The sequence below is a fragment of the Bos javanicus genome, chromosome 8 (assembly GCF_032452875.1).
Source record: "Bos javanicus breed banteng chromosome 8, ARS-OSU_banteng_1.0, whole genome shotgun sequence".
In the NCBI taxonomy this organism is placed as follows: Eukaryota; Metazoa; Chordata; class Mammalia; order Artiodactyla; family Bovidae; genus Bos; species Bos javanicus.
Genome location: NC_083875.1, coordinates 94,357,755 through 94,382,234, shown reverse-complemented (window position 1 = coordinate 94,382,234; position 24,480 = coordinate 94,357,755). Strand labels below are relative to the sequence as shown.

Genomic DNA, 24,480 nt, shown 5'->3' with positions numbered 1-24,480 from the left:
TGTGTAATGATGACTGGTGTTATTTCTTCCTTGAATGGAAACATTTGTAAGAAAAACTATATGGGACTAGAGTTTTCTTTGTGGGAAGACAATAACTTCAACTGTACTCATAGTATTTGAGGCTCTTCAGATTTTGTCTCTTCTTGTGGCAGTTCCAGTGATTTTTATTTTCCTAATTTTCCCATTTTGTCCTAAGTTGTCAAATTTACTGACATAAAAATGTTCATAATTTGTACCCTTATTTAAGATCCATAGTGGCAACTCTTCTTTCATTCCTGGTATTAGTGATTGGTAGTTTCTCTGGTTTATTTGGTTGCTCTAATTAGAGATCTACTGATTCTGTTGCTCTTTTGAGAAACAAATGTTGATTTCATCAATTTTTCTCTTATTTTTCTCTTATAAATTATTGATTTTTTTACCCTCTATTTCCTAATTCTGAGAAAAAGGCAAATATGCCAGCTCGCATCACTCTTACACGCAACATGGAGCTGAAAGTTCAAGCCAGTGAAATAAGGCAGGAGAATAAAACAGGTAACAGATTAAAAAAGAGGCAACTTCCTTAATTTGCAAATGACATGACTGTGGGAGGGCTGGCCGGTTAAATTACTCCACCATATATTGTAGAAGAGGGATTCTATCATCGTTGCTTTGAAATTTGCTGTTAGCATACCTGAAACTCCAATAACAAAAATGCAAGGAATCCTTTCTTCAAATGTTTGAGGTTTTCCCCTAAGTTTCACATGGTATATATTAGTCATCCAGACATCTCGTAAATTTACTATGTATAACAAATGCAGATATTCAAGCTATCAGAGAGGTAGTGTATAAATAGAGACTAACAGTAAGATCTGTATTTTGGCTCTGCTAGTCACTAACTGTATTAACACAGTGGGCAAGTTTCTTAACCTCACGGCTCAATTGAGTTTCCTCTATATACTGCTAATGATAACAGTATTTCCCTCACTGGACTATCATGAGAATTAAGTGTGAAAACATGAATGAATAGTGTCTGATGTATAGAAAAAGCTCAAATACTAGTTACTTATATTACTGTGAAACAAATGTTCCCATTCCCCTTAATGTGTTCCCTCTAATTAAAGAATAATGACAACATTACTCACAAAAGTTTAATATATTAGAGGATTTCCATCACAAAGCAAGATTATACACATAGATAAAAACTGGAAAAGCAAACAAATAGAAAATTTGTTGGCAGAGGAAAGAAAATTAGCACATATGGTAGAATAGTCAATCCTACTAATTACTTACAAAATTATAATTAATATAGAAATTAAACACCATTTTGTAACTAGTAAATTAGAATCATTATAATTAATAGCCACTGCCGACCAGGTTGAAGTCAACAGGTATACTATATTAACAGTGTGAATTAATTCTTTCTGGCAAACAATTTGCCATACATTTGGAAAGAAATCTCATGAAATTGACGGGCTACAGTTTGTGGGGTCACAACAGTTGGACACAACTTAGTGACTAAACCATCACCACCACCATACTTACGTCTACTGTATACAATACTGGACCTTCCTGTAACTCAGCATTTATAGCTTTGTCTCCTCCTCCAACAGAGGACAGAACTAATTCCATATTCAATCTTTCCAATGTGCCCCACAGTATCAGTTACCTGGGTGTTACCTGACATCCTCAGCTATGTATGAGGATGAAGGATGAGAAATATTAAACCCAAGGCCAGGAAGTATGAGCATATACTAGGAAAAGGATACCAAAAAGGAACAAAAACTCAAGTAGTAAGAAGAAATGTGGGGCCAAAATAACATACCTGAGGTCAGGTTAAATCACGTCAGAACTTTCAAGATTTGGAGTTTGGAATACATAGTTCTAGAGATAAACTAAGAGATATGAAGAATCTTATCAATAGTATTCTTATGATGTTTGTTAGCGCCATCTTTTGAAATCTTAAAAGGAAATTCATGGTTTTGAATTGGAAAACAGGACACTAAGAAATAGTCATGAAATTTTAAGTCCTTTTGGTAAAACAGATCAATCTATTTACATATGTATATGACTAAAAGAAAAAGATTAATTTGGTTTAGTCTGCTGGCTCCTATATTCTCACTCACCAACAGACTGTTATTGATTGAATTATGAAAAGGCTAACAAAATCTCTGACCATATTAGGAGACTTCAGATAAACCTGCAGCAGAGAGCAGCACGCAGAGGATACCTTTGTCCTAAGCTCTTATTAAAATACTCATAAAGATCAAAAAAAAAAAAAGAAGACTGCACAGACCAATTACTAAGCATAATATGGTATTCAAACATCATTAAAACAACAGGAATCTTCTTAAGATCTGCTTTCTATTTGAGTCTAAATCAGAGACCTGGCACTGTCCTCAAGGAACTGAACACAAATAGCTCAGGGCATGCTAACAGCTTTCTTTGTGTTCCCTCTGTTGGTCCAGCTACTTGCTACTTGATTCTTCCTTACCTGAACGACATTATTAGCAACAGAAAACACTAATATTACCTTAGGAATTAGCTATTAAAAGCTGATTATCAGCTATATTTATTCTGTAATTTAATTTCATCTGCTTCTTGGTAATTTTGCTCTTACATACAAAATTTACCACCAACTATGTATCTCAGGCTCCCTAATATAGAAAAGACTTGTGTAAGAAAAAACACTTGGTGACATACATGAAATCACAATTACAGTAATTGGACCATAGTTAACACTGATTCAGAAAAGAGGAATTTATGCTCAGTTATAAGTGATTATATAAGGAAGAGAAAATGGGTTAGGTAACAATATTACATTTTTATACAAACAACATGAATCCCAAGTTCTTATAAAGTGTATATTTAAAAAACAGGTCAAGGTGAAGGAGTGAATCTTTACTTTTAACTTCATGTGTGATCATTTGGGTCTTTTTGACTTGGATTCGTTTTCCTTTGGAACTTTTCCGTTTTGACACTGAGTAAATCTGGCTACTGTAGAAACACCATCCACAAACTTGGTTTTGAAAAGGACGTTTGCGTTGTTGAACATACCTTCTTTTAGGGATACCACAATGAACTTAAGGGAAAAAGGAAAACAGAAAAATTTGTAGCATCCTTGAAGTTCGTTCGCTGTTTTTGTACTGCGGTTAAGAATCATTTGGAAAAAATTTGATTTTGCTATCTCTTTAAATGCTGGGCTCCAAGCAAATGCACATAATAAATAGTTATTATTAGGCACCTAAATGAATTCTTTCCATATGCAGTTTTAGGAGTCGCTTAATTTTACTGTGAGTGCTTCATTACCCAAGTTACTATTTCCTGCTGGTTGACTGCTTGTTGCTATCTTCTCCAGTTAGTATCAACTGTCTTATCGGCTATCAACTGGCTAGCTCTAAATGCCACTGTTATCTGCTAAAAACCTGCCATAATAAATACACAATCTATGATGACTGTAACAGAAGCCCCCCAGAGCTGTTCAATGCTTTATCTATATGGTAGCCCTAGTTACTACAGCAACAGTTCAATAAAAAACTGTTTTTAGCTTCAAGGGTTTTTCTCTGCATTTTAGGAGGAATGAAGAGTATCCATCAAAGCAACACATGACACATTTCTGATATATTTTCCAGGTACATCTTTGAAACAGTCTTGTTTTGATTGTGCATCTTCTCTCAGCTAGCTAGAGAAAATAATTAACCTAAATAATTTCAAGTGACAAAAAAAAAAATAGATTCCTCTTCATGCTATAACCTGCTATTGTAATTCCAGGCTCTTTCTTTAATAAGAGATGAAAGCCTCTTTCCTTCTGGAACCATATGAATAGAATTATATATTTAAAGAGATATACAACACCTTGGTATTCTTCAATCCTAAATTCCTTATATATACTGACCATTACTAAAGAATAGTTTTAGAAAAACAAATCCTAGAACTATTCTGAGGCTCTTTTTGGTTCTTACCTGAGAATGTGTGAAATGAGTACGTAGCATATGTCCAATATTCTGAGTATGAGAAAGATCCAGGGCTGCATCGACCTCATCCAGGATGTAGATTGGGGCAGGTTTGAAAAGGAGCATGGACAGGATTAATGACAGAGCCACTAAAGACCTGAAAAAAGAAGGCCAAAAGAAATACCATCAAAACTTGATTTTACCACTTTTTGCCAAAGCGCTGAAGCAAATCTGCTACCCTATTTTTATGAAGAGTGCTGATTTAGCTGGAAGATAGTTATAGAAAAAAGAATCTTAAGTTTCAAACTTGAAAACTTTTGCTGTATTAAAGTAGTTTAGCTTTCCATTCTTCCCTCACTTCAATGAGTGTTATTTTGAATAGAAGTTATATGTTCTTCTTTCTTGTCAGATAACTAGAATGTTAAATTTAGCATCTAATCTTAAGAGACATCATATTAGTGTTAATAGTTTTTCCTTTCCTTCCCCAAAACTCTTTTTCAGTTCTTTTATATCCCTTTTAATTGTAACGGATTTTGTTCTAATCTGGTATGAAGAAATATAATACTTCTCATAATATTTTTTTCTTAAACATTTCATTAAAAAATCTTTATTTACTGTAAGACATTTATAATTATTTAAAAATAGAATTAAAATTACAGTAACAGCTATAACACACTTAACTCTATAACTTCAAATATCTTCTAGCATGCAGCACTAGAGTAAACAGTCTAATGCTTACTGTATTCCAATAGGGTATTTATTAAGAAACATGTAAGTGGGGAAAAAATTTGTGTAGAAGAAGAGGGGTCTAGGAAGGTGAAACAAAATTTTCTAGCAAAGGAAAGGAATGAAACAGTACAATAAAAAGCAAGCTGAACAGGGTAGCTACGGTCATTAAAGCGACCTAAAACTACTTTTCAATGGCTTTCTCTGTGCCGAATATTTAAGGCACTGAGCTTTCAACTTATTCATTTAGGAAGAAAAAAAAAGGGCTCACCAAGAGTTAAACTACTATGCTAGACTGTGGTATATCTGAAAATAAGTTTATATTGTCTTAATTATGGAAATAATTTTTAGGTTCCAGTAAGAAAATAAGCAAATATTCTCTATTTTCCTCAAAAAGTTTTTCGAGGACTTTAGCAAAAACAATTAAAGATGTTGGGATCTATACTGTGGAATTCAATTATGATTGACCAGGAAACAGAAGCTGTCTTTTTTGACTCTTAGAACATTTAGGAATTTTATCAATAGTGAAAAATAGAGTGGACTGCTATTCTATTCACAAAAATGACAAAAGATCTCATAATAAAAATGAACAGATCTTAGTATTTTCTACATCCAAAGGAGGAGAGTTCCATGACAGCAAAGAGCACATGAAAACAATCAAGTAGTATGGACTGTAAATCCTGCAGGGGGAAAATACAAAATTAATACACATCTTCAATTATATGAATATTCATAATTTTCTCTCAGGGGCTTTTAATCATTTGGCTCTCTGCAGGTAAGGAGTGAGGCCAAATGACCTTTTAAAGTTTCTCTCAGTATGCTGTCTGAATCACTGTGTAAGGCTGGAGAAACTTTCCTGAAGTCCAGAACATATTATTTCCAGTACTCTTAATTGTCATGTAGACCCAAGTTTCCATTTGGTACTATTTTTCTTTCACCAGAGAACTTCCTTTAATTTATAGAGCTCTACTGGAATTAAATGCTTCCACCTTTTGTTTTTCTGAAAACATATACTGCCTTCAATATGAAAATGTTTCTACATACAGAATTCTAGGTTATCACGTTTTTCTTTTAGCACTTTATAGATATTGTTCCAGACTTCTGGCTTGCATAGTTTTTGACAAGAAGTCTAAAGTCATTCTTATCTTTGTTTCTTGGCATTTAATGTGCCTTTTTACCTCTGGCTGCTTTTAGGATTTTTTTTTCTCCTAATGCTGGTTTTCAGCAACTATGTATAACATGCTTTGCTGTGTTATTGTATGTGTAGGAAGCGAGTACATACATTTATCCTACGTGTGAAAGCAAAGTGTTAAGTGTTAGTTGCTCAGTGGTATCTGATTCTTTGCCACCCCCATGGACTGCAACCCGCCAGGCTCCTCTGTCCATGGAATTCTCCAAGCAAGAATACTGCAGTGGGTAGCCATTCCTTTTCCAAGGGATTTTCCTGACCCAGTGATCAACCCAGCTCTCCTGCATTACAGGCAGATTCTTTAACATCTGGCCATCCCTTATACTACCTGGGGTTCACAGAAATCAAGTATGTGGATTTACAGAACTCATCAAATCTGGAAAATCTGGGCTGTTATTTCTTCAAGTATCTTGTTTTACCTCTTCCTCTCTTTGAAATTCCAATAATATGTATGTCCGAGTACTCAATATCGCCCCACAGGTCACTGAAGCTCTTTCTAAGTTTAACTTTAATAGTTTATTGCTATGTTTTCAAATTCACTCATGTTCCTTTTAAGGCTGAATTTGTTATCAATCTCAGGCAGAGAACTTTTCCTTTCAGGTTTGTTTTTTAAAAAATCTCTAGAAGTTTCACTGGCATCTTCTTTAATAGTTTCCATTTCTCTCACCTTGTAATCTTTAGAAATACTTAATGTAACTCTCTTTAACTTCCTGTCTGCTAGTTTTATCATCTGTCACTTCTGGGGCTGTTTCTCCTCTAAGTTATAAATCACATTTTCTTGATTTCTGCCTAGTAGTGTTTATTAGATGCTGAACACTGTGATTATGTTGTTTACAGTCTCAACTTTGTGGTCTGTCTTTAAATAGTGTTGGGCCTGCAATTAACCTTTGCTAAGGTGTGTCTAGAATAGCCTTCACTTTACGGACAGTGCAAACGTAATGCCATCATGTATTTCCCTGGGACTTCCCCAAATTCTAATGTTTCCTTCATTTAGTAAGACTAATGGTCTTTGTGTGGGTTTCCCTCCCTGCATCTGCAGTCAAGAATTACTCCTAGGGAGAAAGCTAGGGTAAACACTGGACTCAGCATTTTGTTTCTTTCCTCTCAGGATCATACTCCTGGATCATTCATTTTCCAGTATCTGAAAATAATTGTTTCTCATGTATTTGGTCTAGTTTCCTAGATGCTAATCCTTATTTCTACTTTGTTGCCTATCATTTTAGTCAAGTGTTCTAATCAGAATTCATAGTCTCACAGATTAGGCTCCTTAAATTTCACATGCAAATATAGAAAAGCAAATCTGAAATAAAATTGGGAGGCAGAGAGTTGATGGATTATAATAAAATAAGAGGAATTATTTCAAAGGGAACACTCACTCACCTCTGACCACCACTAAGTTCAGTTAGGTTTTCTTTCCAAGTATTTCCTAAGGCAACCTTAAACTCCAGACCATCCAACACAGTCTGCCCTTCTGGTGGTGCAAGCATAGCATTAGCACCAGGCAAAAGAGTAGAAAAAATAGATCCAAAGTCCTTGTTCACCTGGATGAAAAAAATGATTTATATCATAAAAGGTTTTCCAAGAAAAATCAAATGACATGTGTATTTGTAAACAACCAGGTGAAATTTTGTTATCTGTTACCCTTGTTTTGAGGTTGGCAAATTATGGTCCATATGACAAATCTGGTCATGCCCATTCATTCATGTATTGTCTATAGCTGCTAGCAATACAACATCGCAACATTAGAGCCCAGTGGTTGCGACAAGAGTATAAGGCTGTGATAAATTTATGTGTCTCTTCACAGAAATCATTTACTGAGCTTGCTCAAACTTTGAGGGGAAACTACAGGCTGTACCTCTAACACTAAGATGACGTTTGATACAACAGGCGGCCATGGTTGCAGGAATCCTCAGAGACACACAATTGGATAATATAGGAGATTGAATTTTCAGCTGGTGGAGAAAAACAAAAACTTTTTCTGGTATAATTTGTTTTCTGTTGACTGATATGGTAAGACAAGCCTGTCATTATTAGCTAACTTTAAAAAGCTTAAGATCAGAGTGAAGTCTAGGAGAAAAAGAGGCATGATATCAAAACAGATCTGTTAAAGGTGTTCAATGGTTCTTTTCTATACTTTTCACAGATCTTCAAGGGACAGGAACAGGACTGAGCCCCAAAAGAAAAAAGCTGAAGAAGCTATTTGGCCTATCCCCATAAAGTTGCAGCAGGAGATTACACAGAGATTTAGGACCAATATTCTAGGCTGTAACTGAGTAATTTCTGTGCATACACATTTGAGAATTCAGCCATCTGTCTTCAGACATGACTAATAATCTTAGAGGTTCACCAGACAAAATTGAGTGTATACATGCATGCACACCCCCCCCAACAAAGATATATGACAGCCAAGTTCTCTATTCAAGTATAAAATTCAAATGCAAGTATATATTTTATGAATATCCGTAGTAATAAGGAAATCTCCTAGACTTAAACAGTCTCCTAAATAAAAATTTGCTAAGGAACACATATTTTAAGAACAACTGCATACATGCTAATAGCCTACACAGAGAAAGTAGATTCTAGTTTTATCTAGGATAGACTTCCAGAGCTACACAAGGTTCATTACAATGGGGAGAGGTCCACTTTTTATGGGGGAAAGATGGAAGATAACATAGTGTCTATAAACACCTGAAATTTTTTGACCAGACAGGAGAAAGACAGCTCAAATTAAGACAGTGGAATGCTAATAAATCCAAAAGATGACCATGGGATCCCATGTGGATTATTCAAAAGGGAAAAAAGAATCTTATCGGGTAACAGGTAGAGAAGAATACAGCCCTATCATAGACAGGAAATAAGTTGAATATTGAAAATCCAATCAGGTAAAGAAGGAAACAAAAATAAAACCAGTTTATAAAATACTCTGGTGTTGTGAAGGAAGTACACTTAAAGCCATAAGGAAGTATGGAATGCTGATAATAATACCTATCTCATTAGGTTACTGTTGAGAATTAAATAGGAAAATTAATATAAGAATAGTGTCTGACATATATAATAAGCACTCAGTAAATTTACTTGGTTCGGGAGAACTTTGGAGACTGAAGAAAAATCAGTTTAAAATATAAATTTGTACTCGAATTAAATCCAGGAATCATGGCGAAACCAAGAGACAGAATCTCAGATCTAGTGTTAAATCCAAATGTTGTACAAGCATTTTTTAAATGACAGAAATACTACAGGGAGATGGAACACTGAAAATAAGTTGTAGAGCAGGAAAAATAATCCAAATGAAAAAGATTCTGCCATTATCAAAAATAAAGTTCCTGCAAAATTAAAAAGAGAAAAAGTGGTAAAGTGCCCAGTTAAATCCTAGAGGCCCAGGCTTACTAAAGTGCCAAACAACACAGTATCTATGAAAGCTTTTGACTAGCAGTCTTTTGTTATGGTAGGAAAACTTTACAGAAGAAGCTAAGGATTATGCTAACGGAGACAAATCTATGCAGCCAAAGAAGTAGAAATAACAGTAAGGAACCTTGAAATCTGCTGAAGTTGTCATAGAACAAAACCAAAATGGTTATTTGGGATTTTGTTGAATATGAATCCTGGAAATACTGACTTCCCAATTAACCAGTTCTAATTCCTAAAGAGCAACAAAAGGTAATTTTAACTTAAGTTCTAATTTAGGAAAAGAGAATTCCAGTTTTCCTACCTTTTGACTATTATGATCTTAGGCTAATTTCAACTTTCTAAGCTTTAGTTTCTTCATTTATAAAATAGAGATAATAATCATCAAAATTATGGAATTATTTTAAGATAATTCATGTAAAATAAGAGCAAATAGTCTGTTAATAAATTATTATACTTACATAAAAATAATTTTATAATTATAAATCTAACATTATAAAAATGATGTGCTAAAAAACCTAAGAATGTATAATACTTATGAATTCTGAAACACAATAACTTGTAAGTGGAATACAATCTTGCTATAGAAATATTCTTAGCACTAATATTTGACAGAGGTTACAACTGAAGGGGTCCTTTGAGAAGCATTCCAACAATTCGCACTTTTGCAATGTGAAACAATGCTTCCAGTTTTAAGCAGAGGATGAGTAAGAGTATGGCAGATATTTGGAAGAAACCTTAGAATACTGTCCAATATTAGAACCTATGATCTCATGAGAAAGAGGGCAAATACTGTCCCCTTTAAAGGTAACCCAGAATTAGCAAGTGATGGAGAGAAATCTACAAAGTTAACTTCATGTAGTATAAGAACCAAACAAGCAGACGATGAGACCATAATGGCAGTAGCAGCAGTTAAGTCCAAAAGGACAAAATGCTTTAAAAAGTCTACAAGGTTTTAAGGTATGAGCATGTGCCTCATTCAAACACAAAGCTGTTGCTTCAAATTTATCTTAGAGTACAACGCTATTAACATGATGTCATCTTCCATCTTTGCCTCATACAGAATAAACGATAATATTTTGGGGTTCAAATACCTTTTGCCAAGCAATATTTATGGCTTGGTTTTTCTTCTGGTCAAGGTCTTCTATAGTTGCCAGGATTTTGGATTTGTCGTTTTCCACAATTCTCTTCTTCTTCATCAAGTCATTATACTAGTAAGATAAAAAGCAGACTTAATTGAGAAAACCAAAAAATTTGTATTTTAGGATTCAGTCAAGAATAAAGAGATTTTACTATTTTTATATGCAATACATACAACTCCTTCTTACCAAAAAGATACACTACATTGAGTTACAACGTAAGCCACTGAGGAAAGTAAACACATCTATATGTAAAATTCAATTACTACAGCTGAGAATTTATAGCACAAACTCTTGAAACATTTTAACTCCACTTATAGTCCCTTATCTACCCAGTAGCCAAGGCAAAAAAAGGAGTATTTGTCATGTAAACTCAAAAGTAGCCTTGCATGCAAGGTTAGTCTTAGCAGTGACATAAAGGTTTTAATCTTTTTAACTCTTCACCACGATGTATAAAGTCCTACATAATTTGGCTCCTGTTTATCTCTGAACTTTTGGTGACACACTCCTCCCCAGGCTCCAGCCATATGGTCTTATTTTCAGTTTCCTGAACATAAGCTCACCATAGCCCTGTGGCCCCTGCACTGTTCTTCCTCTACTTCAGACATTAACTGGCGCTTCAAGTTTCCACTCCAACATCTCATTCTCAGAGTGGCCTTCTCTGGTTAATGAAGAAATTTATTGAAAAAAACATTTGAGGGAGACTACAGAGGGATAATCAAATCATGAGGAGCAGCAGAACTTTCTAAAAACCCTTTTAACTTATTTCTCCTCACAGCCTCGCATTTCAAGGTGGCTTCATATTCTCCCTGAAAAACTCCAGCCAGTCTTGCTAGTTTCCTTGCTGCCCCTCTCCTTTGCGGAGAAAAGGTTTTAGGAGCTTGGCCACACTTTTATCCTGTTCCTTGCATAATTCCATATATTTTCTTACATGGGGTGACCCAAAATACAATAACAAAAAAACAAAAGGTGAACCACTGATCAACAATACAGGCCCTTCCTCTCTGATATGGAGATGGGAGTTGGTAAAATTAGAAAAAAAAACAACAAAAAACTAGCTCAAGTTATTATTATATAATAAAAGCAAACAAGTATAAGGAAACAAATTTCACGATGTTAAGCAGCTCAAATTCAGACAAAATATTTCCCTTCCACGAAGGTGCCATATATTGCAAAGATTTAATGGAGAAACGAAAACCAGCAGGAATATTTAACAGAAAGATTACAGTATGTGCATTATTAATCTGTTTAGTATCTAACATAATATAGATTCTTTGTAGATACTAATGTCAGTAAGAGCTTTAAGAAACCCATTACCAAAAAATTTGTTAAAAGTGATGGAGCTCATAGGTACTCACTTTTACAGCACTCTCATTAACTGTTATGCAAATTCAGTTTTACAGAATTAAAGAAGATACAGGGCAAAATATAAAATTACTCAGATTGCTATTTCCTGTGGGGCCATAAAGAATAGAACTGCTTTCCCCTTTGGGTTTTTCTAGTGACATGCAGACTGTAAAAGGTTAGGGAGATGGATAACACCATCAAGTAACTGAGAGCATTAAAACAGAGAAGATGCTGCCGGATTTACAGATTAGTAAAACAGTGTTAATGTATATAACAATTTTAGTCGTTTACTTATGTAATGGTTCTTGCAATACACTGGAATCAAAGGAAGACACTGGTTAGAACAGACAGGTATTCCCTCACTTTTCCAAAGTTCATTTTATATCACTACTTTTGCAAGAAAAGGTAAAAAGCACAAATAATGTTCAGCATGTGTTCTGCAGTGAGCCGTTTCTTACAGAAGCAGCACACACCCTAAGCAGTGAGAGTGGCACCATCAGGCTCCTCCTGGGAACAACACTGAGCATCTCAGCAGCAAGCCTCCTCCGAGAGCTCTGAACTGTGTCTGTGAGCATCTGTGCTTTATCTCAGTTTGCTCTGTGCATCTGTTAGCAAGATGGGCCCTATGGTAATTGCTTCTTTGCTTTATACCATTTCGGCATAGGAAGGGTTTCAAAGGAATGCCCTACTTTTTGGATAGTGGGGAAATCCTGTAGTCTTCTTCAAAGCCTTTCAAAAAGACAAGTGAAAGAAATGATAAAAATGTGAGGAGTTAACAAGATCGAAAGTGTTTTTATTTAAACCAAAAATAAGAAAGGGGCTGAAGACGTTCACAGCAAAAGGAAAGGCCAGTGGAAAAGTCATTTAAGCACAACAGAACATGTAACTGATGAAACAAAAAGAATGAAATAAGAAAAGAAATAACTAAAAAAGAAGAAAAGGAAAACACAAAACAAAGTTTCGAAAGCATAAAACAAAGATTTTAAATCTAAAATTTAAGTCTAAATTATTAGGCTGACTCTAATAATTGTCTCAGGGGTCATATCTGCTGGAGACAGGAATGGCAACCCACTCCAGTATTCTTGCCTGGAGAATCCCAAGGACAGAGGAGCCTAGCGGGCTACAGTCCATGGGCCGCAGACTGAGCACACACACACCAGGGGTCATAAAAACCATCAAGGCTACTCATGTTTTAAAGTGGCCATAGTCATAGCAAAGTGACTTACACGCTCTTCAGCTTCAGTCAGTACATTCATGGCTCTCATGTTGACATTTCTTCCTAGTTTCTCCTTCATTTCTTGCAACTTCTGAAGTCTCTCACCAGCTTCTTTTGGATTGTTAGCTTTGAAATCATAGGTGCTATTGGGTTGCCCAAAGAGGTGTTTTTCTACAGTAATCCAGTCATAGTCTTTCAACATTTTGGATACCTAGCCACAAGATGATAATAGAATGACATCATTGCTCACAAACCTATATTTAAAAATTAGTTTCTTAAATATTTACTAATTTTTACAAACATTTTTGAGAAAAATCTCACAATGACTCATTTGAAAAAAAATGAGACTCATTGTTGATTGTGAACCTATAAGTATGAATATTTTTATCTAGAGGATAGGCTAAAAAAAATAGAAACAGAAAAAGATATTACTTAAGCATCAAAATAAATGTGAACTCAAGAGAAATAGTTAAGAAGTGTGTGTGTGTGTGTGTGTAAACATTGCCATTATAATGAGATGAGGCTCCAGATTTTACCAAATTCAATGTATTACTTCAAAAAAACAACTTGTGAAAGTTTAGTCTTATATGAATATTTAAGTCATAGATACTGTAAAATCATGAAAGCCTAATTGTGACTGGTACCTAATAATTCTTGAAATTATAATCTAAGTAAAACATTACCTTAAATATTGACTCCATCCCCTTGCTACCCTCTTTGACAAGGCACAGTCAAATACTCATATAATATAACCATTAAGGATTTTTAATTATAGTGCTTAAGGAAGACTTTCTTCTACTCTAACTGTTTAAGATTGGTATTGACTGCTGAAAGCTAATCCTTGTCAATCATCCTTATTAATTCCATGAGTACAATCACACCACCAGACTCCAAAGTAATATGGTCATTTCTAGTCTATCTTTTTTTCCTGCCCATCTGTGAGCTCCATGAACACATTCTGTGGCATGTTGCTCATTCTTGCATCTTTAGTGCCTGGTATAAGTATACAATAAATATTTGATAAACTATGTATTTTAAAGAATACTTGACTTTTTAGCAGTTCTGCTTGCAAGTCACTCTTTCTACCCTCTTCACTTAACTGTAAATAGAATCCCCTAGCAACCACCAATACTAGTATTTTCAATTGTGTTTAAAAAAAAACCTATTAACAGTAATATTAGCATTGGTAATAGTTCAGTGAATTCACTAATACTAAGCTACTAGGCAAATGGGAAATCAATACTAATAAAATATTAGGATATTATCATGTGGTCATTAAAAAAAGGCTTTTTAAACAAAGTAATGAACCTGAACAGGCACTCATGGCTCTTGCAGAAAAGGGTGGAAGACTGTTTTGTATGTTCTCATCTTTTTGAAATTAAATCTCTTGTACTTTTATGATGTTAAAGAAGATTTAAAAGGCTCCAAACTGTTACAGACCAGTAAGAAAACAAGATGAGTGAATTATTAAAACCACATAAATGAAGCCTCCTTAACTAAGCAACGAATTCCTGCAGAACTATGTATTTTCTTTAAAGTACTTAGGTTACTGAGATACATGAAAGAAATTTTAATTAAGAATGACCAAAAAACTGTGGGATAACTTCCAAGACACTACTAGGCAAAACGTCAGATTTCAAATGAGACTTCAAACACTGACTATACTCATCCTCATAAGGATATCCTAAACCAACTAAGTCCTTACTTCAGAAGTTCCTTGTGTATATTTCTCTGTGAGTTCCCTAAATTCAATTTACAATTAGGTAAAGAATATATATTACTACTATTAATACATTAGTAATTAGTTCTATGAACAACTGGGGATTAAAAAAAGTCATTTCCATGGGAGACCACTCAAACATATTGGAGATGAGAATAAAGCCCCTGAAATTAAATATAAAAATAAAACATTTTTGCCATTTGGTGACTGCTGAGAAGCAGTCATAGTTGTATGCCTCAAAATTGTTACACAGTAGTTCTGCCATTTACAGTAAGTTCTTCACTGAGCATTTTACCAGAACATTTCAAAAACCCAGAGGCAAAAATGTGATTAAGAATAAAAATGAACAATACAAACATGCCTTTGCAGCAGCATCTTCAGCTTCCCGCTTATGTTTGCTGATGTTATGGTCCAGTTCCTTAATTTTAAGCTGAGATTCATTGTTTTGCTCCTTGTGTTGTGCTATTTCTGCATATTTAGCTTTAATTATGTTGTCTTGGGCTGTTATCACTTCTTTTTGCTTGCTTACCTCTTCTTGAGCTTTATTTACTAACTCCTGAAATGAAGAATTACAAGACAACATACAGCAAGGTAAGACGGAGACATTTTTTCATTTACTGAAAGATCATCCAACAGACTTCTAGACAAGATGGCAATGTGTCATCTAACCTTCTACACTTTATATCTCCATGAACATGACTAACACATTTACAAATAAAACTTGTATTACCACTAGGAAAAAAGGGATGAGATGCATTGTTCATGCTGGAAGCAACAAAGTCCCTGTGACACAGTATAATTGGGATCACCTAGGTGCAGAGTCAGACATGACTGAAGCGACTTAGCAGCAGCAGCAGCAGGTGGAGGAGGGGTTACTGGGATTTGCCCTGTAAGGTCTCTCTCAAAAGAGTGGGATTCTGGTGGTGGTTACAAAATAATATGACAGACACCCCAAATGCCATTTATTATGAAGGCAAAGAAAGGGGGTGGAAGTAAGGTAAGCTGGCATTGGTTCCTTTCCCTTCTATAGAAGTAAGCCATAAGGCCTCTGACAGTGCAACAAAAGGTCAGAGTGTTTGGTTCTAGCACAGGGGTTAAAACAGAGATATGGAAGAGGAAGAGAAACCTTTTTGAAGAAACAGATCTGTGGCACAAAGAAAAACTTCTCACTCTTTTACTACCATCGGTTTCCCTCTCAAGTGAAAATTACAGCTGGGATTTAGTCTACCAACTCTCACCTCTTCCCCCTCAAAGTTCTTTGCTAGATCTTGAAGGTCTTTCTGGTAAAGATATGGTCACAAACTCACATAAACATCTGAAAAAAATAACCTAGCTCAACTCAGATTTAGGTAGGGGAAAACAAAGAGTAGAACAACTTGCTAAAAGACTCTGAGGAAGAACAGGTATCTTGAAGTGATGACCAGCATCAGTAAAAATTTAGGAATTCTTTAAGGCATACTCATTAGAAAACAAGATAACTTTGAGCAATAAACAATACCTGACATTATGGTTAAGTTACTGAACATGACATAAGTAATTTCTTTATGTTTGTGTCATAAAAGGTCCTTTGCAGGAGGAAGTTAAACCACAGCATTCCTCTAAAAAATCCAAAACAAAAACGCATGACAAAAACATGTTTATGAAGAAGATTCTCTCACACCTAAAGATTGAAGATGCTGTGTCACAGGTATAATTATTTCAATCTACAATGGTTAAGAGAAAAACAAGGATATCTATCACTTCAGATTGAGCCAAAGTTTTTAGTTTTGTTTGAACATAATTAATTTGAAGGCAATTTATCTTCTTGGCTCCCTAAGAGGGCAAATAGAAACAATTTAAAATATAGAGACTAAAAGAACAACGTTTACAAACTTAGAGATACATTTTATAGTTTTCCATAGAGAAATAGATATTCTCTTTATCGAAATATGTATATGCTTTGATTTTATTATTATTTAAATCAAGGAAGAAGGGGCTTATTTTACTTCCACATTTCTCTTTAAAAATATGACATCTATTTTTTAAAAAAAAATTCCACAAGATGATGTCCATGAAAGATGGTAAAAGATATGGAGGAATGATAAGGCAAGTAAGAAGGCAAAAAAGAAACTGTAGAAAAGGTAATCAGCAATACAAAACACAAAGCTGAAAAGCATTTTGAACCCTGATCTTCAAAAATATAGTTAAAAAATTGTTCTGCTATTGATTTGATAATGTGTTAAAAATTAAAAAAAACCCTTGAGTTTAACCACAAATAGAATGAAGAGAAAAAAGAACTACTTTCTAAAACAATGCACACTACAACAATTAAAACAATCATGTCAAGGAAAAAATGTAACAGGAAATGTAAAAGTAGAGGACAAAAGGCAAAAACACACTTTACTATATTGTAGCTAAATGGATGGAACTCCCTTTAGAAGCTGTTACATTTTAGTTAACATGACCTATAAAAAGTATACACAGAACAGAAAACTTACAAAAAAAAAAAAAGTTGTATCAAAAACAAAAGGTGGTTAGACTTTGTAGGGCATAGTGACAGTAGGTACTACGACTATATATTTCAAAGTTGCTAAGACAGCACATCTTAAAAAGTTCTCATCACAAGAAAAAAATCTGTAATCATATATGGTTACCAGACTTATTGGGGTGATCATTTCACAATATATTAAAAGGTGAACCATTACACTGTACACCTGAAACTAATATAAATGTTATGCCAATTATATCTGAGTTTTAAAAACTAGGAGTAGAAATAATGAAACAGAATTCGAGGTCAAAATCAAAAAATGGGTCAAGAAGGTATCCAATATTCATGAGGGAGCATTTCTAATATTTGTAGGAAATAGAAATATCTTCACAACATGAAACCCTCGCACCCCAAATCCACCCTCTACTGCCTGCTTCTGAGATGGGAACAACTCTCCCTTGCCGAGTTTAACAGTATGAAGCCTCATCAGTAAAGGATGCTGTAGGGACACTGGAGAAGGAAGGGGCTTTACTTCTTGCTTCTGATGTGCTTTTCTCAAAGGCAAGGTTGTCACTTACATGGCATAACCAGCAGCAGTCTTTTCAGCCTGTCCCCAGGCTGGGCACCTCCCTGTGGCCAGTCCCCCTGGCGTCCCCAAAAGCTGTTTTCCCAGATGTCCTGTGCAGCACTTTCCTCCGCATGGTTTCCCTACTACATCAAACCCCACCACCAGAGGGCCACAATCATGTGTTCTCCAACTACATGTAGTTCTCAGCCTTGCAAGTAGAATGGGGCTCTTTTCCAGATTTATTCCTTCTGGGGGTGCACTGCTTCAGCTTATAGGTAGTGACTGCTCCTTGTAGCTGCTGTTCATATATTCTTTAGAGTTTTCTCTAGCCCTTAGCAATCAATTGTACATCATCCCAAATTCCTGTTATAGTTAATAATTTTTATTTAAACTCTGCCAGGTCAAATTACTGGGTGTTTTCATTTTCTAGTAGACCTAGTGGACTAAAACAATTAGTGATATTATTTCAGGACTCTTTCTGATCGGTGATCATCATTTTCCCTCTCATCATGACAAGGGTGAAGAGACTGAGACCTTTGAAGTCAAACATCTTTAAGCTACCATTTCAGAAGGAGATTTACATTTGTATTTCTCTAATGTGGTTAAATCACTCTTACCTCATTTTTAGCCACCTCAGAGGCCATCACTGCAATCTGACCCTCGTAGGATATGATAGCTTCCTTTACAGCTTCAAGCTGTTGTTCATAGGATGCATGCTCTCTCCTGAGCTCCTCCAGCTCCAGGGTGATAGCTTCAACTTCCTATAAAAAAACAGAGCATCTGGGCATTCAACATACCAACTACTGTGGCTCAGACAGTAAAGCATCTGCCTACAATACAGGAGACCTGGGTTCAATTCCTGGGTCGGAAAGTTCCCCTGGAGAAGGAAATGGCAATCCACTCCAGTATTCTTGCCTGGAAAATCCCATGGATGGAGGAGCCTGGTAGGCTACAGTCCATGGAGTCGCAAAGAGTCGGACACGACTGAGCGACTTCACTTCAGCAAGTAAGGACCATGGCTTACTCAACTACTGAAAACATGTAAGCTGCTTCCAAAGAAGAAAGGGGAAAAGAAATTTATTTTTCTATATTAAAAAATGTACATACAATTCTTATGGGTTCAAAGAACTTTGCATAAACTATTTCATCCTTTTATTCCTATAGGGAAAAATAATACAGAATTCTATATAGCAGATAAATTAGGAGGTAAAATCCTTTTTTAAAACAATTATTTAATGACAAAAAAAAATTAGTTTCTCTTCTTTCCCATTATAGCCTTTAGTTCTTTACAAAATGCTTTGTGTAAAGCTAAATATTTAATAGAAGAATCATAAGGTGGGTTTAAAAAGAACTGTGAAAGAAAGTTAGATTTAAGTGAAATTGTATGGAATAGCGACTGGGCATGTAGCCTTCTTTGTAAACAGTAAAACACAGGTTCAAATTCCAGCCTTGAAACTATCCATAATAGTCTACAATTGAATAACACTGCAAATTTAACATGCTTTGTCATCATTATTCTTTCACAGTGTCTGTTCAAACAGATGATCACCAAACAGAAATGTCAACAGTGAGTCTCTGATATGACACAGCTTGGCTTACATGATACAAGCTTTGGTCTACTCCTGAATGAAACATTATCAAAATCAAGCCTTTATCAAGCAATCTTATCTCTCACTTTTCGATTTACGACAAATATCGATGAAGGACAAATCAACCAATGGTGCTCTACCACCCTTCAGTTCTATGCTGATGTTAAAAGATTAATTCTATTAAAAAAAAATTACCTGTTGTTTTTCTTTCATTTTTTTGCTAGAAGCATCTGCTTTAGTTTTGGCACAATCTAGTTTTTTCTGTGCATCCTTCAGTTCTCTCTCTCTTTCAGCTTCAGCATTTTTCATTTTATTCTCCAACACCTCATATTTTTCTTCGGCTTTTTTCTGAATTTCTTTGGTGTTTTTTAAGGTCTCCTCACTTTCCTCTGCATCATAAAGCAGGCAAATACAACTAAATGAGATCTTCCAACTAGTAACAGTTATAGGTAAGGGCTTACAAATTCAACTTTTAAGAGAAGAAAAGGTATAGAAAGTTGCAGGCAAGAGTTAAAAAAAAAAATTAACTGTTCTAACCTTATTCTAGAAATAGTATGTTGAAAACACAGGTCATATCTTAGAGCCATACTTGAATTATCTAAATTCTGTAAAGAAATTATTTCCAATCACATGAAATTGAATAACATAAACTTTACCTACAATTTAACTTATAAAAAGATCACAGACCATTTTATATACCATAAGCTTCTAAAACCAGAACTGAGCACAGAACTATGGTACTTTTATTTTAGTTATAAGAACACTTTTAGTTAACCCCATAAAAAAGCTTAACTTAGTGTTCCTTGCTCACTTATTTTTATTCAAGGAAACTCTTATTAAAGTAGAGAAATATTGTGAGAATATACATAGGACAAAGCATAGGAAACATATGACCTCTGAATTTATAAATTAAAAAATAAAGTAAGATAGAATGAGCATGTTATGGTCACAATCAACATACACTGTTAAGTGTTAGGACTAGGTACAAACATAACCTTGAAAGCCATGATTATGCAATTTCCTATACTAGTTTTCATTGTAGAATATCATTCTAGAAATCAAAAGAGAAATAAAAAAAAATACCCAACACAAAGATAAACAGAAATACAACAAACCAAATGTACATTAGATGTAGCAAAATCAGTTCTAGGAGTGAAGTTCATAGCAACAAATGCCTACCTAAAGAAACAAGAAAAATCTCAAACAACTTTACACCAAAAATCTGTTGTGTTTCTATATACTAAACAGTCCCATTTAGAACTGCATCAAAAAGAAGAAAAAACAAAACCCAAAGTTAGTAGAAGGAAGAAAATAATAAAGATCAGTGTGGAAATAAATGAAATTGAGGCCAAAAAGAAATAGAAAAAAAAAAAAAAAAAATCCATGAAATTAAAATCTGGTTCTTTAAAACCAACAACCTTCCAGCTAGACCTAAGGGGAAAAAAAGACTCAAAATCAGAAATAAAAGATACTACAACTGATACCACAGAAATATAAGGAATCATAAAAGGTTAACTATGAAAAATTTCACACCAACAAATCAGACAACCCACAAGAAATAAATCCCTAGAAAAAGACAACCTATCAAGATTAAATCATGATTAGTAATTAGTAATATGGAAACTTAATAAGGAATCAAAAACCTCCCAACAAACAAAAGTCCAGTTGAATTAAACCAAACATTTAAAGAATTAATACCAATCTTTCCTTTTCAAATTCTTCCAAAAAGCAAACAAAAAGAAAATTCTTCCAAATGCATTTTGTGAAGCCATCATCATCCTGATATTAAAATCAGACAAGGACACCACAAGCAAAAAAAATCACAGGCTATCATCCCTGATGAACATAAATGCAAAAATCCTCAACAAAACATCAGCAAACCGAATTCAATAATACACCATGACTAGGTGGGATTTACTCCAGGGATACAATGATGGTTTAACATCTGCCAATTAGTGAATATGATACACTATATTAACAAATTCAGGATAAAAGTCATGGTCATCTAAACAGCAGAAAAAGCACTTCAGAAAATCCAACATTTATGATAAAAACACAATAAAGTGAGTATAGAGAGAATAAGGCTATACACATAACAAGCTCACAGCTAACATCATGCTGCAGCTGCTGCTGCTGCTAAGTTTCTTCAGTCGTGTCTAACTCTGTGCGACCCCACAGATGGCAGCCCACCAGACTCCCCTGTCCCTGGGATTCTCCAGGCAAGAACACTGGAGTGGGTTGCCATTTCCTTCTCCAATGCATGAAAGTGAAAAGTGAAAGTGAAGTTGCTCAGTCGTGTCCAACTCTTAGCAACCCCATGGACTGCAGCCCACCAGGCTCCTCCGTCCATGGGATTTTCCAGGCAAGAGTACTGGAGTGGGTTGCCATTGCCTTCTCCAGCTAACATCATACTCAATGGTAAAAAGCTGAAAGCATTTCCTCTAAGACCAAAAAAAGATAAGGATGCCCACACCACTTTTATTCAACACACTGTTGGAAGTGCTACAGCAACAGGGCAAGGAAAAGAAGGGCATCCAAACAGGAAAGAAAGAAGTAAAACTCTCACTATTTGTAGATGGCATAAACAGAAAACCCTATCATAAATAGAAAACTGTAAAGACTCCATCAAAAGATGTTAGAAATAATAAGCAAAGTCAACAAAGCTGCAGAATACAAAATCAATTACAAAAATCTGTTGTTTCTATACAGAAAACAATCCCATTCACAATTGTATCAAAAAGAAAATACCTAAGAATAAATTTAACCAAGGAGGTGAAAGATATGTACACTGAAAACTATGAAACACTGATGAAAGAAACTGAAGACAGAAACAAATGGAAAAATATTCTCTGTTCACAGATTGGAAGGATAGTTAAAATGTCCATATTACCCAATGCAAGCTACAGATTCAAGTCAGATCCTATCAAAATTTCAATGTCATATTTCACAGGAATAGAAAGAACAATCGGAAAATTTGTATGGAACCACAAAAGACCCTGAACAGTCAAAGCAATCTTGAAAAAGAACAACAAAACTGGAGGCACCATACTCCCTGATTTCAAACTATATTACAAAGCTAGAGTAATTAAAGCAGTAGAGTTAGTGGCACTCTACTGAAAACAGACACAAGGATCAATGGAACTACTGAATAAAAGAACCCCAAAACAAAGCCCATGCATACATGATCAATTAATTTATGACAAAGGAGTCAAGAATATATTATGCGGAAAAGACAGTCTCTTCAGTAAATGTTGCAAGGAAGCTGGACAGTCAGAAAAGAATGAAACCAGACCACTTTCTAACACCACATAAAAAAATTAAGTCAAAATGGATTAAAGACTTGAAGGTAAAACCTGAAATCATGAAACTCCTAGAAGAAAACAGGTAGCAAGCTCCATAACATAGGTTTTGGTGATTTTTTGAATTTGACACCAAAAGCAAAGGTAACAAAAGCAAAAATGAACAAGGGGACTACATCAAACCAAAAAGCTTCTGCACACCAAAACAAATCAACAAACCAAAAGGCAACCTAGTGAACAGGGGAAAACATTTGTAAATCATCTATCTGATAAGGGGTTAATATCTAAACCTTATTAAGAACTCATACGATTCAACAGGAAAGAAAACCAATCAAATCAAAAAATAGAGGACCTGAATACACATTTTCCACAGAAGATGTACAAACGGCCGAGAGGTAAATGAAAAGATACTCAACATTAATCATAAGGGAAATTCAAATCAAAACCACAAACAGCGATCACCTCAACTGTTATACTGGCTATCAAAAGACAGGTGGTGTTCACTGCTTCATTATTTACAACACCCAAGACATGGAAACAACCTGAGTCCACTAAGGGATGAATAGGTAAAGAAACTGTGGCATAAACACACCACGGCATACTATTCAACCATAAAAAAAGAAGGAAATCCTACCATTTGCAATAACATGGATGGACCTTGAGGGCATTACATGAAGTGAAATAAGTCAAAGAAAGATAAATACCATATGATCTCACTTATATGTTGAATCTTAAATATCTTAGGTCACAGATACAAAGAAAAGATTGGTGGTTGCTAGAGGCAGTGGGTGGGAAAGGTGAATGAAATGAATACATTTTAAATTTTATAAAAGAAGAGAAAAAAAAGAATAAAAATATTAGTGGGGTAAAATAGGTCTGTGAATAGTCCTAAGGAATAAGAGAAATTTAAAACTACCACATACAATTAAATTCTGATTAAAGGTGTTAAGATAGGTTCCTAAAATTAGGGACAGAGATAGTTATACACATATAACAAAAATACTATAAACATAAACAAAACCAAAAGACAAGCATATAACAAGGTATTTATAATGTGGTACATGAGAACAATAAAAACAAGCTATGAGCAACCCAATAAAAAAGCACAAATTAACAGAAAATTATTACATATAATTAAAATATACAATAAACATGAGAGCTTCAAATACCTAAAGTATGGTTATCAGTTGAAACAGATTAGAACAAAATCTTACCAATGATTTTTTTAAGAGCATCTAATTCTTCCTGTTGCTTGTGATACGAGCTTTGCTGAAGCTTGGTTTGCAATAAATCTACCTCCTCAGCTTTCATCTCCCACTGCTGTTTTAGGTGGCGATACCTTAAGGAAGAGAAGTTTATAATAAATGATAATTTTTCTGATGTTTGAGACATGCATTTAAACAAGCTCTTACCTAAAACAAACTCATACAACATAATGTAAGATGCCACTGGTTACAAGACTCATTTTGATGACTTTCACACTTCTGAAGCATCAATGTAAACTCAAGTTTGACTTGGTTACTGAAGGTAAATACTCTAAATGACCAAGACCAATAGTTAACTATCCACAGAAATATTCTTAATTTTAGAAAATATTAATAATCTCTGAATAAATAAGTTATCTTAAAAATAATCCTTCTCACTGATCCTTATCTAAAAGAAAAACTCCATAATAGCCCCCATCACAAAAATAGAATATATAACAATTATATAAAATTTCAAAAATTTGGTTAGCTCAATCCCCAGTTTCAAATGTTTTAAAAAATAACATCATTCCCTCCATTTTGTAAGGAGACTGGTGGTTTAAAATGACACAGTACTAAACTTAAACATTCACCAAGCACTTTTTTTTGCAGATCCTGTAATTGTCCCCCAGTTGTGGCAGC

The 24,480-nt window shown here is 34.7% G+C and overlaps 1 protein-coding gene across 2 annotated transcripts in view; it reads right to left on the bottom strand.

Moving 5' to 3' along the window:
• Positions 1–1,113: 1,113 nt before the first annotated feature.
• The window catches only part of SMC2 (structural maintenance of chromosomes 2), a 51,047-nt gene continuing 27,680 nt past the window's right edge, over positions 1,114–24,480 (bottom strand). For both annotated transcript variants that reach the window (XM_061426380.1, XM_061426379.1), the window contains exons 17-25: positions 23,809–23,933; positions 19,491–19,684; positions 18,324–18,467; positions 15,033–15,227; positions 12,962–13,162; positions 10,344–10,460; positions 7,225–7,385; positions 3,939–4,086; positions 1,114–3,058 (exon numbers count right to left, since the gene is read on the bottom strand). In XM_061426380.1, the coding sequence (XP_061282364.1) occupies positions 2,900–3,058; positions 3,939–4,086; positions 7,225–7,385; positions 10,344–10,460; positions 12,962–13,162; positions 15,033–15,227; positions 18,324–18,467; positions 19,491–19,684; positions 23,809–23,933 (1,444 nt within the window). In that variant the 3' untranslated portion in view covers positions 1,114–2,899. The remainder of the gene's footprint in view (positions 3,059–3,938; positions 4,087–7,224; positions 7,386–10,343; positions 10,461–12,961; positions 13,163–15,032; positions 15,228–18,323; positions 18,468–19,490; positions 19,685–23,808; positions 23,934–24,480) is intronic.